Genomic DNA, 17,056 nt, shown 5'->3' with positions numbered 1-17,056 from the left:
ATCACAGTTCGGTAAATATCAAGGTTCCTTTTTAATGGTGTTATGATAATGTTTGATCTACATAAATAATGATGCTTTAATATTTCAGGGAGGTTATCTGAAAATGTGTATGCAAATGGAAGCAAGAATTGGAAAGAATTTCAATATAAAGGTTTTAAGGATCTATTTTTTTTTGTTGACCAAGCATGGTAGTTCATTCAAAACCCCTGTTAAGGTGGAGAGTGCTTCCAATTTTAATATTCTGGGGAAATGAGAGTCCTAATGCTACAAATACTTATGCACTTGATCACTTCACACATCTGAGCAATCACATGGAATTGAATGGATCTAGTTATGTGTTGTAGTGAGTGTATATGTGTGTGTAAAATTGAAGTCTAAACAATTTTCTAAAGAATGGCATCTTGTACTTTTGACTCCTATGCCCATTTTAATCGATTTTTCAATGTTCTAAATAAAGAATCATCCTAACACAGTCCTGTTTTTGTAATAAAGTGGATTTTTTTGAAATATCTGAACTGTCAGTGGTGATGTGTAGGACTCCAGGTGCTCCCGCTCATGGTATTGTGGAAGGAGATGACTTTAAATACGGGGCCCAGGTTTACTTCAAGTGCAACGCAGGTTACAGCTTAAAAGGCAGCCGTGTTGCCTACTGTCAGCTTGATGGGAGTTGGTCAACACATCATCCTGAATGTGGTAAGGTCACTTTAAGTTTTGATTCTTATCAAATGTTGCAGCCATTGTATTCACATTAAACCAGGAGTATCCAAATCTCACTTGAAATTTGGTAGATCCATGGCTTAGCATGATGTTCTTTTGTCTTCCTGTCTTTAAGAAGCAGTAGCGATTCTAATTTTACTTTCCTGGAGTCCAAGCCTGCAGGACTTGCTTATTTAAAGGTCTGGCTGAAACATCAAGCAACTGAAGAATAATTTCCTCAAAGACTGTAGGCGTACATCCTCCTTACACACAGACTGAAAATTTCTAGGACCAAAACCAAAAGAGGGCCTTCATGCATCAGTGAATAGCTGCTTCCGTTAATACTGTATCTCTGATACCTTCTCTGCAGAAGTCTGGGGCATTCTGTGGAGGTGATTAAGGGGCTTACTGTGTGAAGAGTTATTACAACAGGATTCCCATCCTAGAGCAAAATTTTTAAAAGCAAAATGCTTCTATCTATTCTTGCTGTGCAAGTTCGCATGCCTACAGTGGATCACATGGATTCACATAGATTCACATAGATTCAGCTGTGAAATTGCAAACTCCTTCTTCCCTCCAAAGAGACTTTTAATTTTTCTTTAGTTGTTTTGTATTGCACAATTTTATTTCCAGATTCCAAAATCCTTTGTATCAATTGGAAAAGTGCTTTCACAAGGGTGTTATGGCAAGGAATGCAAATTTTTAGGGGAGTGTCATGAAACAGCTGTATATAGGTTCATCTGAAAGAGCAAGCACAAGGCGTTCTTCTGTCTAGAGAGAAAGTCTCCAGTTGCAATAAATGTAATACAGGTTTGTGTTAAAATCCCTGCTGCATGATGTCATTGGCTAAAGATTGGCTAAAGATCTATAACTAGACTTGGCTATTACTGAAATGCTATGTGGTGTAATTTGGGTCTCTCCTTCCCAGATGGCTTCTTTTTATGTTTAATCCACCAGAGAAGTCATAACACTGAACTTAGGAAAAAGATAATTATTACTGAAGTTACTGATATGCACAGGATGAAATAAGAGAATGCCTTTTGAAGGTTTAGTATGTAGACTTACTTGGTCAAGCTTAGGTACATTTGAAAACATGCATTCCACTCATCAGATGATATATCTAAGCTAGATATCGGTACAGAAAGCAACATGCAAATAAAGCATTATATGGTGGGTGATTCCCTGTATTCTTGAGCTGGATAAGTTATGTCACCTGTGGTTCACAAGTGAGAGCCTGTGAGGTAAGGGGGAGAAAGAGGGAGCTCAATGAAAGGAAGACAGGGCTTTGCTTCTCCCTTTCTCCTGGTAGCAAGGAGCTTCAGCTCTCCTTGTTTACTGATTATGAATATTACATGCAAAAGTATGTAAGTACATATATAACCTTCCGCATGTGCTAAAATTCAATGCTGTTAAGGAAAGCAGTGTTTATGTGCTTACTCAAATTATGTACTCAGTTTTAAGAGCACGTGCTCTTCATTTAAACATGTGCTGTTGTGGTTAGCTATGTGCTTACATGCTGTGTTGAGCTGGACTCTGTCTGGGGACATGAGAGTATAGGTACCAGTTGAGGGCCATCCTGATGCACTGGTGCTGTGCTGCTTTCACAGGCCTTTAAATAACTGTTTAAGTGGTTTGTTGTATGTCGGTGCTTTTGTGAACTGAGGCTCAGGGGGCAGGCAAGTCTGAATCAATGACATAAAGAGGTAATTTCTGGGTTTCTGGACAACTGATACATCTCTCAGTCTTCTCAGGCCTCTATATGCAGAGCAGCACCAACACTAACTGTCTAAACTGGATGTTCATGGGGTATCATGCAATGAGACATCAGACAGAGAAATTAAATAGAATTGCATGTTACTGTCAGCCTGACAAGAAAACTAAGAGATGAAATCCAAAGGAAAAACAAATGCACCTTTTTCAGCTTTTAAATGTAAAGAGCAGAGAGTGGAAAAATATAGGGAAAAGCATTTATTAGCATTACTTAGTGAAATTGTCCTCTAGATTTAGGGCACAAATTTAAGTTTACTGAGGAAGAAACAAACAAAAAAAATATATATTGGGAAGGAAGAAGTAAAAGAGGTTTTATAGGCAGAACCTCATGTGAATAAGCTTTCCATATTAAAATTTTAGTATCAGTAAAAATATATATATGTTCTCTTTAAATTCCTCTATTTCCCTGGATTATTGAGATCTCTCTCTCCGTGCTAAGAAGTCAAAATACAACCAAACATAAAAGTAAAATTAAGTATCTAGTTTTATTGTCCAAGTCCGGTGAAGTATTGAAAGAACAGAAATGGTAAAAGGATGCCAAGGGCCAGTTCCTTGCATATTTTACAAGTGCATCCTTTTAGGCACGTGAAGTAGCCCTGTATAAGTTAATGGAACATAACATCATGTAAAGTCAAGCTTCCTTTTCAGGGTTATCAGCAAAGTTGGAGGGACTTTTTAACAGTTTGAGAATCTTACACTTTCAGCAAAGATGAAAGCGCTTATTATAGGCAGACATCTGTATTACTATTGCTCCTTTAACATTTGATCTTTTCTAAGACTGGGCTCCCAGATGGGTCTTGAAAAGGCATCTTTAATGAAGTATAGATTGTGTAGTAACATCTGCATGTAATGTCAAGCAATCTGACAGGTGAAAATAATGCTGTGAACTTGATAAAATGGTTACTATTTTTTCTCCCCCTATCATTAGTTCTAGATGAAAAAAACTGCTCAGATCCTGGTGGCCCACTCAATGGCTACAGAAGAGTGGTAGAAGACACTGGGCTTTTGAATGGACGCTATGCAAAAATTGGCACAGTCATTGCTTTCTTTTGTAACAACTCGTATGTTCTTAGTGGGAATGAACAGCGGACCTGCCAAGACAATGGAGAATGGTCAGGGAAACAGCCAATCTGCATAAAAGGTAGTTTACAATCTTTTTTTCCAAGAACTCATAAAAACTGCTGTGTTTTTACTGGAGTTTGTTTTATATAATTTACACTGGCCAAACAATCAGTTTTCCTAAGAGTAAACCCTCTGATTGACAGCTGATACTGAGGCTGGTAGTTTGCTGGCTCTTACTGGCTGCTAAACTCAGCCCGATTCCAGCAGTTGTTTTCATCTTTAAACGCAGAGAGGAATTTTTCCCTAGACCTTAATTACCCTCATGTTAGGATCAAAAGTGCGTAAGATCAAAATCAAAGAAGATCAGCAGGGAACTGAAATAGAAGGAAATAATTGTCTCATCAGACTTGCTGTCGTAGGGCCCAGTTCTCCTCTAACAGTCCCTTTAAGTCAATGGGCCCAGTCGCAAGTGTAAAGGTTTGTAAGGCCAGGCTTGCAGATTGCATCCTCGAAGGTATGATTGAAAAAATCACTTGCGGAGATGCTTAAGCTATCTTTATTGATCAAAACACTGAAACACATCTTTAAGTGCTTTGCTAGAAAGAGAATTATGCTGTTGACCTGGGGCTACTGAAAGCATGTCTGGAGCCCTGAATGGATAAAGGAATTTGGGCTGGGGAACTGCCAAATCTGTTTTCCCGGAGCAGTTTTTTCAAAACATATTTTGATAGATTTTGTTGTTAACCAAAGTAATGATAATAAAAGGAAATATATCTGTCCCCTGGGGAATTTGCTTAATTCTGTTATTTTAGATGGAAGTACTCTCTCCCTGAAGCATGTAATCATCTCCATTTGTGGAAAGCATCTTTATTGATGTTAACTTTGATAGTGACATAAAGGTTAACATATACAGTAATCACAAAGAGCTAGATATTGTTAAATCCCACAGAACACGAGTGCTCAGGCATACAGATGAAATACATCCTGCAAGATTCTTTTTCTTCCACTGTGTGCAGCAGGAAAGAGATCCTGGCAAAATCATTTGAACTGATACAGCTGGATATTTTATCCTCCTCTTAAAATAAATTTAATATGCAAAATTAAAAATCCTGGATCTCCCTTCTGTTATTTTGTGTATATTCAGGTAACTCTGTGGTGTTCCTTTAAATCAGACTCCCCAGCTCCTCCCAAAGGGTCCACAAGCAAATAGGCTTGCAAAAGTCTGTAATACTGTGCTGCCTTTCTCTGTATGCCTGGGATTAGCTTTGTGTTGCTAGAGAGATGGACATTAAATATTTTAGGTATAATTATGTTTTTGCAAAAGTTTGCTCAGATTCCAAACTGTCAGTTGTAGTGGTATAAATCTGGTATAAATCTGGTGTTCAAATGCTGACAGTGAAATCTTCCTCCATGGCTGAAAGTGCCCAATACAGAAGATGCTCAGTTGCTTCCAGGGTTGGGATAGATCTGGAAATCTGCAGGGAAGTATTTTTCTAAAGTTTTAGGCTTTATGGCCTATCTTTATTTTAATGCATATAATTTACTGCCTCTTTCCTTAATCCAATCCACTATTGTTAGCAACAGGAAAGAGTGGAAAGGTATACGAACCATAACATTTGAGCTCTGAATGTGGAAAAGGACTGTGCAACATTGTATTTTTTCTAGCCTGCAGAGAGCCAAAGATCTCTGACCTGGTGAGACAGAAAGTGCTTCCAATGCAGGTTCAGTCAAGGTGAGAATGCAATACCTCAACTACAGTTTTAAGAAAAACGTGATTGCTTTTTCCATCCTCTCCTTTCCGCCCTGTGTGCCTTAGCCCGACTGAGCAGCCATTCCTGCAAAATGGTTGGTGTGAGCTCCCCTGGTAACGGAGCAATGACAGCTGCTGGGAGGGGAGGTCTGATTAAGCACGGGTTTGCAAGCTGCTGGAAGCAGCCAAGAAGTTATGCACAGCTGGAGATGTGCAAAGCACTGCATGATGCTGGAATTAGGCTTGCAAGACTGTGACAGACAACAAGAATTAGCTCATAAAAATTCCTTGGGGCTAGTGATGTGTTTTAAAATGTGGAAACATGACGTCTTAGTGAAGAAATGAGTGGGGACAGCACAAGGAGAGAAGGGAGCATACTAATGTAATCTGCTCTGATTAGGTTTCACTGTCCAAAGCAATGCAGTACAATTGATATAAAGTTGGGTTTGGGATGGGGATGGGGGAGAGGAGGAAGGAGAGTAGGAGAGGGGGAAGAAATGAAAAATCAGACAGTTGTCTGGCTGTGCCCTTTTGCTGATTTCTTGAAATGAGCCCAATCTGAATCTAGTTATGCTGCAATGTTCAGGTTCATTTTTGTCCAAGTAATTATTTCTCATTTCAGTGTCTTTTTGCAGTGCAGGATTCATTTATTTTTAGATGCAGTGCAAGAACTGTCCTCATCTTTGGTCTTAAGAACAGCCATACCAGGTCAGAATAAAGGTCCAGCTCAAGCCCTGTCCTGTCTCTGGCAATGGCCAGTAGCAGATGCCTAGAGAAGACTTTAGGAACAAGGCAAGCACATACTTCCCCCAAATACTTTCCCACCCTCCAGCTGTCTGTGACTTAGGATCTTAGAGATGGCCCTAGAAAGCCATCAGAAGATTTTAGTAGCCATCAGGAGATTTATTTTTCCTTAAATTTCTCCATTCATTTTTGAATACAGGTCTTCTTATGCTAAATGTTTCGGTTTGCTTAAACCTGCTGCATGAGAGCAAATATATGTCCCCACCTCTATAGCACCATGATGGCATCTCATATTTGTGAACTGTTTTTATCTCTTGAAGTAGTTCAATTTTATAGAATAATAGTGAGGCAAAGTATGGATTATGCGATAATGCAAGGTGACATGTAAGTAGGGAATTGGACCCAAGCAGTCTGAGCACAAACACACAGCACCTCTCATCCCTCTTCCAAAATCAGAGAAACTTGCCATTGCTCTCATTCTTAATAACTTTGCCTTCCTTGAGTGCTGTCATATATCATGTCACAGATTCTATGTGATGGAGACAGTCTGTGTCTCTCTGTGACCAGAAATGGAATTGCCACATGAAAAATCCATTTTTAGGGCTTTTCTGGATGCAGGCAGTACCAGAAATCTCAAGGGAAATTAATTTCCTGATGAATTTTGCAGATGTAAATAGCTTTTTCTGGAGACAGGAGTTTTTAAGCATTAGTGCAAGGGGCATGTACTAAGTGGTGAAGAGTTAAGTATGACTATAGTCAAGCTCATGGTCCATACCAGGCTGATGCATGTATTTATTTTTTTAATTATGTGCCATGTTTCAGCTAATCAGTACAATTTCTAAATGGAAGCTTAGTGCTTAGTGCAATTATGAAGTCTCTGTGGTGAAGTAATTATCTCTGTTAATTGCTAAATCAAGGAACTTTATCAACCTGATTTAATCTGAATTGATTTCTAATACTGCCTATTAAAATGTTCACCAGAGAAAAGATGTGACTAACTCCTCTCCAGGGAGAAGTAAGTATGGCAATGCCAACTTCCAGTGTAATTTCTCTATTAAAAACATGATATCCCAGTCCTTTTGTGAATGGCAAGAACCATTCCACGTTCAGAAGCAACTGGATACAATCCAGGAACTGTAAAATGAAAAACAAAAAGACACACAAATAGATATGTTATAGACAAAGATATATATATACATAAAAATAAACAAAATATCAGAGATGTAAATAGGAATATTGCTAAACTATGTTGGAAGAGTTTTTTGCCTTATTCTTTCACAAGCAAGCTAACTGCTTATGTTTTTAAATGCTATTTAACACAGCTGGTGATAAATCTACAGTAAGGATTGTTTTTGTCGTATTATCATTATTACCCTGTGTTCTTTTTGTGTTGAAACAGGGAAACACCTTTGCATCAACTTTACTCATCTGCATTCAGCAAGCAAAAGCTTGAAATCTATCCAACCAAGAAACCGGTACTGCCATTTGGAGACCTGCCCCTGGGGTACCAGCATCTGCACACTCAGCTGCAATATGAATGCATTTCTCCTTTCTACCGCCGCCTGGGTAGCAGCAGGAGGACTTGTCTGAAGACAGGAAAATGGAGCGGGAGGGCCCCTGTGTGTATTCCAAGTGAGTCTCTACGGGTAAAAAATGTGCACATCTCCTGGTGGAGGGGGGAACAGGATGTGTATTCATCTTAGATAATTAGGGAGTCCTAACACTGTAGGCCATCTATGCTTCCAGATGGGAAATAGGAGCAGTAAAGCTTGCAAGATGCATGGCTCTTTTTACCCACCAGTAGAACTTCTGTAGGTGATGGTAAAGGGATCAAGCTTTCAGCACTATAATTTGCCATCATTTTTTTTATACTCTTTCATTGAGCAAAAGGCATAATGGGGTTCTCTCATGATTTGAAAATGTTTTCCAATTATCACCTCATGTTTTCCTGTTTTATTTACTGCAAATGTGATTTTTCTTTCATCTCTATACTTTGTCACACAGCTTAAGAAAACATCAAGGTTTAAGCAATAGAATGGAGAGTCCGCATTTTAAAGAGGCCCTTCCTTTAATATACCCTGCTAAGGAAGGGCTCACATTGCAAAATGTAAGATCAGATGAAATCTTATCCAGAGCTAGTGCACATAGTAAGTCAGGATAATAACATCACAGGATTTGGTATGACTCACTACTGATATCAAGCAAACTGTGGAAGGTAGATCCTAACATCATACAGATTCTCAGAGTTCTTATCTGTGGTTTTGCTTTGAGATCATCCCAGATATTGAGAAGTATTTCACTTACTCCTTTTGGCTATGGGCATGTAAACACTGCATCCCAGAAAAACCCATTTGTCCTAAGGGAAATTAAAAAAATGTGAGCACATGATGCAATCCTTTGAACTGAAGTAAACCTTTTCTACTATGGAAGATTTTACCCCAGACCTAAACCAGGGTAATATATTCCTAGGGCAAGGCATGGCTTTCTGTTTTTATTTTCCTCGAGACGGCTGTTGATTTATGTGTATTTGCTTCAAGGTTTTGCTGCAAGAGAAGTCTGTCCTTATAGGAATGAATGCAGATGTGCCAAGGTCAGTTCTAGGAGATGACCCCACAGTTACTCTGTGACTGCCTAGGATGGGTTTTAGTACACTGCTGTTTTTATGGTGATTTAGTAAAGGCAAGAATCAGTGGTGTTCTTTCCAGTTTCTTATGTAGTTATCTCATTATAGTTGCAGCTTGAAAAGGTTGTCATGAAAATTCACCTGCTCAAGTGCTAAACCCACATTCATACGTTAGCCAGGGATTCAGTTAATAATGGAAAAAATGAATGTCTTTTACAGCTATATAAAATATACTCATACTAGAATTTTGCAGGTAAAAGCTAAAGGTTAATAGGAAATCTGTGCCTCCTGCTAACCATTGCAGTTTGGTTCCTTGAGGCACATCCTAAGCAGGAATCAAGAAAGAGGGACACTCGGATTCTTCAAAGAGGAAAAGACATTACCTCACTCTTGGTTCATGTTTCCTCAGTCTGTGGAAAAGCAGAAAACATCACTCTTCAAAAGACAGTGACCTCTACCAGGTGGCCCTGGCAAGCAGCGATATATCGGACAGCCAATGGGGTGAAGGAGAGCAGCCTCCGGAAAGGGACCTGGATTCTTATCTGCAGTGGGGCCTTGGTGAACGAGCGCACTGTGGTGGTGGCAGCCCACTGCGTCACGGACCTGGGCAAGACCATTGTACTCAAGACAGCCGAACTCAAGGTGGTTCTGGGGAAATTCTACAGAGATGATGACAGAGATGAAAAGACCATCCAGAACCTGCGGGTGAGTCTAGTGGGAGCGGAAAATGATTAGCACAGACACATGTTGATCAGATTCATCCTGTATGGGGAGAAAGAGATTATCCTTTAGACAAAATACTGTTTTACACACTGTTCTTTGAAATGCGTACCTAGAGACTCAACTGTCAGAACTGTCATGGCACAAGGAGGGCACATGCTGCAGTGCATTAAATTTCCCTTACACTGCCCAGCTCACATGGTTCCCCCTAACACTGATGACTAAGAAAATAGTCCAGATTCCATGGGCCATTAGATCTTGACTGATATTGCCAGAAAAAAAGGAGAAGAGGTGCCAGCCACTGTCAATAGCGATTAGCATTATTTATAGGGAGACACCTGTGCTCTAGATCCTGGTTTGACACCGTGAATACATTTCATATCTCAGTCCCAACACTGAGCAGACTCTAAAGAGACTCCCAAACTCTAAAGAAGTTTGTAGCTGACTCCAGCTCCAAAAATAGCACCTCAGGCTCACCAGAATGGTTTGCTTGACTTAAAACTAGAAAGGCTGAAGTCAAAATGAAGAGAAATACAGGAATTTCAGCTTTGTCTCTTTTTTTGGAGTGGGGGATATGTGAGTTCATGAATGCGTTTTACCAGTGAGTTATTGTTAATTTGATTATTATTTTACATGCAGTTTTTTGTTTTCTTTCCGTAATTGCAACTTTTTCAGATCTTCTTAGATATATTATTTTTTGACAATATTTCCTTATAAGAATGGTAAGGTTTGGCCCCAGCATTATGTTATGTATTGCTACTATTCTTTTGGGGGATGGAAGATAGGTGAATTACAAAAAGAAGAAGACATTTTAATTCAAAGTCCTCCCCCCGCCCCCCAAATTCTAATTTTACAGACTGAAGATGACATGGCAGGCAAAATCTTTTCAGTAAATGGTGGGAGATCTTGAACTGCATATTAACTCCCCACTTTGGTGAAGATGTCTTTGATTGCATTTCATTAAGAGGAGTTTCACGCAATAAAAACTGGCCTGAAACCCAAGCCAAAAAAAAAAGCCCTTAAGAGAAGATGCTTGATCTCTTTGCATGTTTTTGATTTGGAAGCAGTCATTTGAGTGAGCTCTATGATGAGAGAATATTTTGGGAGTAAAGGGGGGAGGAGAAGAATGCAAAATAAGCTAAAATAAATTGTAGAAATATGGAAAGAGTGTTGCTGATTTTTCCGCTGCTATTAACCCTACAATTCTTCCTATTCTGATTCCTCCCCAGATTTCTGCCATCATAGTGCATCCCAATTATGACCCTATATTACTTGATTCTGACATAGCTATCATAAAACTCTTGGACAAAGCCAGAATCAGCAGTCATGTTCAACCTGTTTGCTTGGCATCTTCTCATGATTTGACTTCATCCACAGAGGATTTAAAAATAATGGTTACCGGCTGGAAGGTATTGGCTGACGTTAAAGATCCCGGATACAAGAATGACACAATCCGCATGGGACTTGTTCAGATGGTGGACTCACTGTTGTGTGAGCAGCAGTATGAAGATAATGGGATGCAGGTCAGCATCACTGACAGCATGTTCTGTGCCAAACAGGACCACACAGCCTTTTCTAATATCTGCCCTGCTGAGACTGGTGGGATTGCAGCCATACCTTTGCCAGGAAAAGCATCTCCTGAGCTAAGGTGGCACCTGATGGGATTAGTGAGCTGGGGTTATGATAAAACTTGCAGCCTCGAACTCTACAGTGGCTACACCAAAGCGCTTCCTTTCAAAGACTGGATTGAGAAGAACCTGAAATAAAAAGCTGTGTCTGGAAATGGCATTTTATAACTATCATAATATCTCTTACAGTCTCTGCTCCGTTAGGCTTCTCATCCCAGTGATGAGCCACATCTGGGATAAGGTTAAGGCAGACACCCTGGTAATTTGTCCTAGGATCAGCTGTTCCATCAGGCTACTCAACCCATGACAGAGGGTCTCAGTGCATGGAGCATTTTGACATATTTCGGCTTTCTGCCCTGGTGGGAGGATGATGCTCTGCTCCTGAGTCTGACATACAGAAACAGGACAGCAAGTTCTCACTAACATTATTCTGTAGTGCGGAGTCCCCTAGAGAAATCGAGAGTGAGCCTTTCCCAAAGATCTGTGTGACTGAGAGGATCAGGAGGCTGGAAGAGTAGCCTGAATTCATTACGATGGATGAGCTTGTTATGGTATGTGCTGTCTGTATTGCCATAGTACAATGTAATCTTTTTCCCTCCCAAGTACTTTAAACATTTAAATAAACTAAGGTTTGTTTTTTTTTAACCTACATACACGTCTGACATTATTTAGATTCCATGTTGCTTTATCTGTGTCACACTCTAGGGGCTATTTACTGCCCTTGCCTGTTTGCATGTGACTCTCTCACTTGGACTCTTCAGGCACACTGAGAGGCAGAATTAGCACAAAATTCAATTACTGCATAAATAACCAGCATCTTTTTTTTTTTTCTTAATACATCCAGTGCTGCTTTTGTTGTACATGAGCCATTGCAATGAAATGTATCTGGGGAGTTCTCTTCCACCTTGTGCTCTGAACAGATGAAAACCTGAAACATGCCTTTTAAAAGCTTTTTCCATGTAGAGTATTTCAAAGACTTATGAATGCCTTGGGAGAGGCTCTTCTTAAGCCATGAGAAGTTCTGGTTTCCATCAGGTCACATACATTTGTGGCAAAGTAACTCCCCTGTAGCCTTTCAGCATGAAAAATAATGTTTAGTTCTCATTCTTGGCAGAGGTTTTTCTTGACCGGATAGTTTGGCATCAAAGCATAAGATTCTCCACTGGGCATGTTGTCTGGTGGAGCGACTTTAGTCTCCTCATGTTCCTTATTACCGCTGTCTCACTAAATCATTCTCCTCTGTTCAGTACAGGCTAAAAACTGGAGATAAAACCTAGATAAGGTTGGGGAGGGGGAGCAGGGGAATGTCTCCCACCAGTAATGACGCCTCAATAGATCATCTATGACACCCTGGAATTTGTAGGACCTCAAAATTATTACAGTGCCTAAACCAAGCCTACAGACAACAGTCAGATGTGAAGGCTGAGGATCTGATGAAAGGACTTAGTCCTCCCACCAGGAAAGACTCGGATTTCCTGAAGTCGTGTTCTGCCTAGACTATTGCATGACTATTGCTATTACAAGCTAAGAAGTCTGTTTTCAGTTCTGATTTCTCTGATACTGTGAAAATCTTCTTTAGGTTTCTTAGCACTCAGTAGTTTCCACCTACTTATGAATCTGAAAATTACTGCTAAAAGGGCAATTAATATTGGAGGTAGCTCCACGTAGTTTATTTTGTTTTCATGGGCAGAAGGACTTAATGTGTTATGCTTTTGCACTTCGCTTATTTTCACTGGCAATAGGACAAGATGATCTGTTGCTCGAGTCCAAAAGTTTAAGGGCTATAACCACAGTGAATTACTTCGCTGCTTATGTTGTTTGTCTATCTCCTCCTGCCAGGAGATTATGCTTGGCTGACAAACTGCATGGCAACCACAGCAACAAAAACTCTGAATTAAATGTGAAAAATCAGATCTGTTTCATTCCTCTGCTGGGAAGAACATGTGCCAAGGAATGTTTGGTACTCCCACTCTGACAGAAGGGGTTAGAGGTAATTAGGTGACAGTTTTGGAGGGGGGTAAGCTTGCAGGTCAACAAGTGCTCCTTCCTAACACTAATATGAAGAATGAAATGAAAGAATCAGAAAGAAATATGATTGTTTATTGGAGCATGGCTTGCTCAGTGAGAGCTCTTCCATGAGTAAATGAAAGGAGAGTCTCTGCTCTCCTGGTAAGAGAAATTCTCTTCCGAAGCAGAAACCATAAAGGACCTGGTTCTTTTCTCAGTTACAGCAACGTAACTGCATTGCTTTACATAGCATTACTATTGCTCTCCACTGCTACAACTGAGATAAGAAAAGAATAGGCTTTAATTTTTTTTCTGCTCTAGGATTTGTCCAGTTGAGAGCTTTGCAGTCCACACAGATCAGCAAAAAGTCCATGTTAATTCCAGCTCTGATTCATCTCCTTTTTCAAAAGATCAGTTGGGCCTGGTACTCACTGGTCCTCTGACTTCTTCGTGTTAAATCCCTTCCCCATTTAGTTTCAACCACTCATAGATCTGGCAACGGATAGCTGGAGACTGCTGGGCTCGGGCAGCAACAATCCAGCTGTATAGCGCACAGAAGTATATTCTTGCAGAGAAACTTCTATTCTATTTAGAGATTCTACTCAGAGAAAACAGAAGCAAGAAAAAGGTCAGGTTTCACTGAGTCCCAGCTTAAAATCTTAGCGTAGTTCTTTACAGAAAAAGAAATTAACTGTAGCATTTGGGTCTGCTTCTGGACCTTAACTTTGATGATGTTTGAATCCTAGATTCAGTTCTGACTTATCTTTAAATGCAAATATAATGTATTTCTATTTTCATATGACATGTATATTCACACATACACACAGACGGCCATGCACAAACACCTGTTGCCTAGTATGTGTAGGAGTTATAGATAGAAACAGCCTCTGAGGTCAGCTTCTCCATCCTGTCTGGCAGGCTGATTCACAGTAGCTCCATACCTACAGCCTGAGCAGAACAAGGGCTGAGATGCAACTCCACTGATGAGGAAAAATAGCATATGAATGTTAAAAAAAAAAAAAAAAAAAGCCAAACAAACCGAGCTGGAATCACTAATCCTTTCGATAGCCAGGATCTATTTTTAAGATGCAAAACTATTTTGAACATCTCTTTTTAAACAGGTGAGGATCTATGCCATCTGTTGAGGAAAGGGTGTGAAATAGCGCAACAGGGATAGCAATGCATCTTCCCCCTGAGGAGCAGAGCTAGGCATGCTGAAAAGGCCGTAAAGAGAGATTGCTATGAAAGAAAAAACAATCCCTGCTTTCTTCCTCACTCCAATGGATGTGTGTCTCTCCCTTTGTATGTTTTGGGGGCTGTACGTGGGTTGAATTACTTCTAAAAGAAGGGGTGTGTAGACGAAAAATAGCACTGTGCAGCGCGAACAGCAGCAATCAGCACGCACAAGTCTGGCGCACCTGTTACCGGCGGCCTGCCGCAGCTCACTCCGGGGGATTACCCCGGCGGGGGGATTACCCCGGCGAGCGCAGGAAAACGCGCATCCGGTTGGGATTAGAAAATGCAGCGGGAGCTGCACCCTGCAATCTAAGCACCGAGCCGCAGGCAGTGCCGCAGCGGGCCGGGCCGGGCCGGGCCGCCCCCCGCCGCGGGGCCCCTGTGCCGCCCCCCGCCGCGGGGCTCCCCGCGCCCGCAGCTCCGCGCCGGCGGCGGCGGCGGCGGCGCCCCCTGGCCGCGGCGGGAGCGGCCGCCCGCGCCGCCGCCGCCCGCCCGAAAGGGGGCAGCACCGCCCCGCGCCGCCGCCGCCGCCGCCGCCGAGAGCGGCCCCGGCCCGGCCCGGCCCCCCGCGGCCCTCCGAGGGCAGCGCCGAGCCCCGGTGCCCGGAGCGGCCCCGCGGCAGCGCCGCGGCGGCAGGTGTCCCGGTGGTCGCCGCTGCTGCCGCGGGCTGAGCGCCCCGGGGCGGCGCCCCGCGCCCGGCACCAAGGAGGAGGAGGTGGCGGTGGCGGTGGCGGTGGCTCCGGTGCCCGCGGCGGCCCTTCCCCCGCGAGGGGGCTTCTCCCTTCCCTCCCCTCCCCCCGGCCTCCTCGCCCGCTTTAAATGCGCGGTTGGGGGGATTTATAGGAGTAGCGACGGGCGGTGATGTCAGCCCTCGCCTGAAATAGCGAGGGATAGACTGCAAATCCAGTGCTAAAGTCTTCCAATCCCGCCGCAGCCAGCGCCGTGTCGGTGTGAAGTCGCCCCCATCTCCCTCCCTCCCTCCCTCCTTCCCTGGCTGGCGCTCACACATACATACACACACACGCACGCACGCACGCACGGACGGACAGACGGACGGGCGGACACGCCGCACAGCCGGCGCGGTGCAGCGGCGCCGGGAGCGAGCCCGCCCCGGCCCACGGCGGCCGCCGGCACCATGGCATCGGCGGACGGGTGAGGCCGGGCAGGGCGGGCGGGGGCGCGGGGCTGCCGCGGGGCTGCCGTCTGCTCGCTAATCCCTGCCGCCCCCCGGGTGCACAGTGCGGGAGCGGCCGGCGAAGCGCGGTCGGGAGAGGAGAAAAGAAGGAATTTCAAGCATGAATCCCTGGAAAAAGGTTTCCCTTTCCCTGCCGTCCCTTCTTTATTTAACCCCTGGAGGGCAGGCCAGGCTCTCACCACCTGCCTGAGCGCTGAAGCGTCTGAGTGCGTGGCTAACCCAGAGGATGGAGACGGGAGCCGCCTCTTAAAACAATCATTTTATATAGCTTAAAGAGAACCGAGCAGCTTTCCCTCTTCACCCCCCAGAAAAAGGCAACGGACAAATCCAACTTCTTGAGGAGTTTTGCAATATTGCATATTTCTGCCAAATGTGTTACAGTGCTAGCAAAAGAAATGCTGGGAAGGGCGAAGGGTTATACAAGAGGTTTAAAGAAAAGCAAACACAGCTCAGCCCCTGTGAAGGAAACCTCTCTCCCTACCTGTGAAAGGATTGCGAGGATCAGTCCGATGGGGCTGGGGGCTCATTTGGTTTACAGAGGAATAGCTGGTAGTAAGAAGAAAAAGAGAAGAAAAGGTTTCTTTGGTCTGTGGTTGCCCTCTTATAATACTAGCTAGCATTAGGCTGCGTCCGGTGTGAGCCGCCCCTTTATCCCTTGGATGCTGTCAGGTTGGATCAGTATGATCTGCTCTGGATGGGACTCTCTGAGTACAGCGCCAAAGGAAGCTCTGTTTGTATTGCTTTTGTGCCGCTCCGGCTGGAAGGCTTGCTGAGCTGCTTTAAGTAACCCGACACATGTCTGGGGCGCGCGTGCACGCAGGTTTCCCCTCACCTGGGCGAGGAAAGGGCCTCACTCTCCATGGAGTGGCCCGCACACTGCTGGCTCAGGAGGGGGAAGGTTAGGATGCATTAGCTTAGCTTGCTTTGGGCAAAGGACGATCCCCCAGGCCTGACAGAGGGCGGATCTGTGGGGCTCCGCGGCCGTGCAAGAGCTGTCACGCGACTGTGGCAAAGGCAGCCCAGCCCGCTCACCCGTCCTGTCCCTACTGCCCTGCCTTCTCCGGGAATTGCTACTCCAGATTTGCACGTTCCTGGTTCAGTAGCAGCCCAGCGGTTTAATCCGCCCTTTAGCATTTCCTCTGGCAATGAAACCACTTAACTAGATGTTGTCAACAAATAAACGGAGCCAGGAGGAAGAGGCTCCGAAACTGAGGAAACCACCTGCATTTCTCTGGTTGCAGCGCTCTGGTCTCTGCCCCTTCTCTTTCCTTGGACTACCCCAACTTCCACTGTCCTCTGAGAGCTCTGGTTACCTGCTGTTTCTGTTCCCAAATAAAGGAGGTTGTTTCAGGCTTGTTTTGGACTGGTGGGGGAATATGGGATGTGTTGTGCAAGGGTTTAATAAGGAGAGATGTGACAAGAGAGGTGGCTGTGTTAGAGGGATTTGTCAACCTCAGGTGAAAAGAAGGTTTGAAATGTGTGCAGAGAGAGAGATGGTTTTAAAAGAAGTTGTCTGAACAAGTGGATGAAGAAAGATGAGAGAGAGAGGAAAAGTAGATGCTTGTTTTTACTTTCCTTATTGGACAGAGCTAAATTGTCAGTGTAATAACAGAAAAAACTTTAGC

At 43.4% G+C, this 17,056-nt stretch overlaps 2 protein-coding genes across 3 annotated transcripts in view; both read left to right on the top strand.

Annotated features, from left to right (window-relative positions):
* PAMR1 (peptidase domain containing associated with muscle regeneration 1) overlaps positions 1 to 11,642 on the top strand; it is a 57,002-nt gene extending 45,360 nt beyond the window's left edge. The window contains exons 7-12 of one of the 2 annotated variants that reach the window (XM_013959426.2): positions 523 to 693; positions 3,395 to 3,607; positions 5,194 to 5,260; positions 7,422 to 7,654; positions 9,055 to 9,350; positions 10,595 to 11,642. In XM_013959426.2, the coding sequence (XP_013814880.1) occupies positions 523 to 693; positions 3,395 to 3,607; positions 5,194 to 5,260; positions 7,422 to 7,654; positions 9,055 to 9,350; positions 10,595 to 11,131 (1,517 nt within the window). In that variant the 3' untranslated portion in view covers positions 11,132 to 11,642. The remainder of the gene's footprint in view (positions 1 to 522; positions 694 to 3,394; positions 3,608 to 5,193; positions 5,261 to 7,421; positions 7,655 to 9,054; positions 9,351 to 10,594) is intronic. The other variant, XM_013959427.2, reaches the window with a different exon arrangement.
* A 3,689-nt stretch (positions 11,643 to 15,331) lies between these two features.
* The window catches only part of SLC1A2 (solute carrier family 1 member 2), a 90,574-nt gene continuing 88,849 nt past the window's right edge, over positions 15,332 to 17,056 (top strand). The window contains exon 1 of the mRNA XM_067296300.1: positions 15,332 to 15,388. Within this exon, the coding sequence (XP_067152401.1) occupies positions 15,372 to 15,388 (17 nt within the window). The 5' untranslated portion in view covers positions 15,332 to 15,371. The remainder of the gene's footprint in view (positions 15,389 to 17,056) is intronic.

The sequence above is a fragment of the Apteryx mantelli genome, chromosome 4 (genome assembly GCF_036417845.1).
Source record: "Apteryx mantelli isolate bAptMan1 chromosome 4, bAptMan1.hap1, whole genome shotgun sequence".
NCBI classification, from domain to species: Eukaryota; Metazoa; Chordata; class Aves; order Apterygiformes; family Apterygidae; genus Apteryx; species Apteryx mantelli.
Note: the sequence above shows the minus strand (reverse complement) of the source record. Positions and strands in the feature narration are given on the sequence as shown.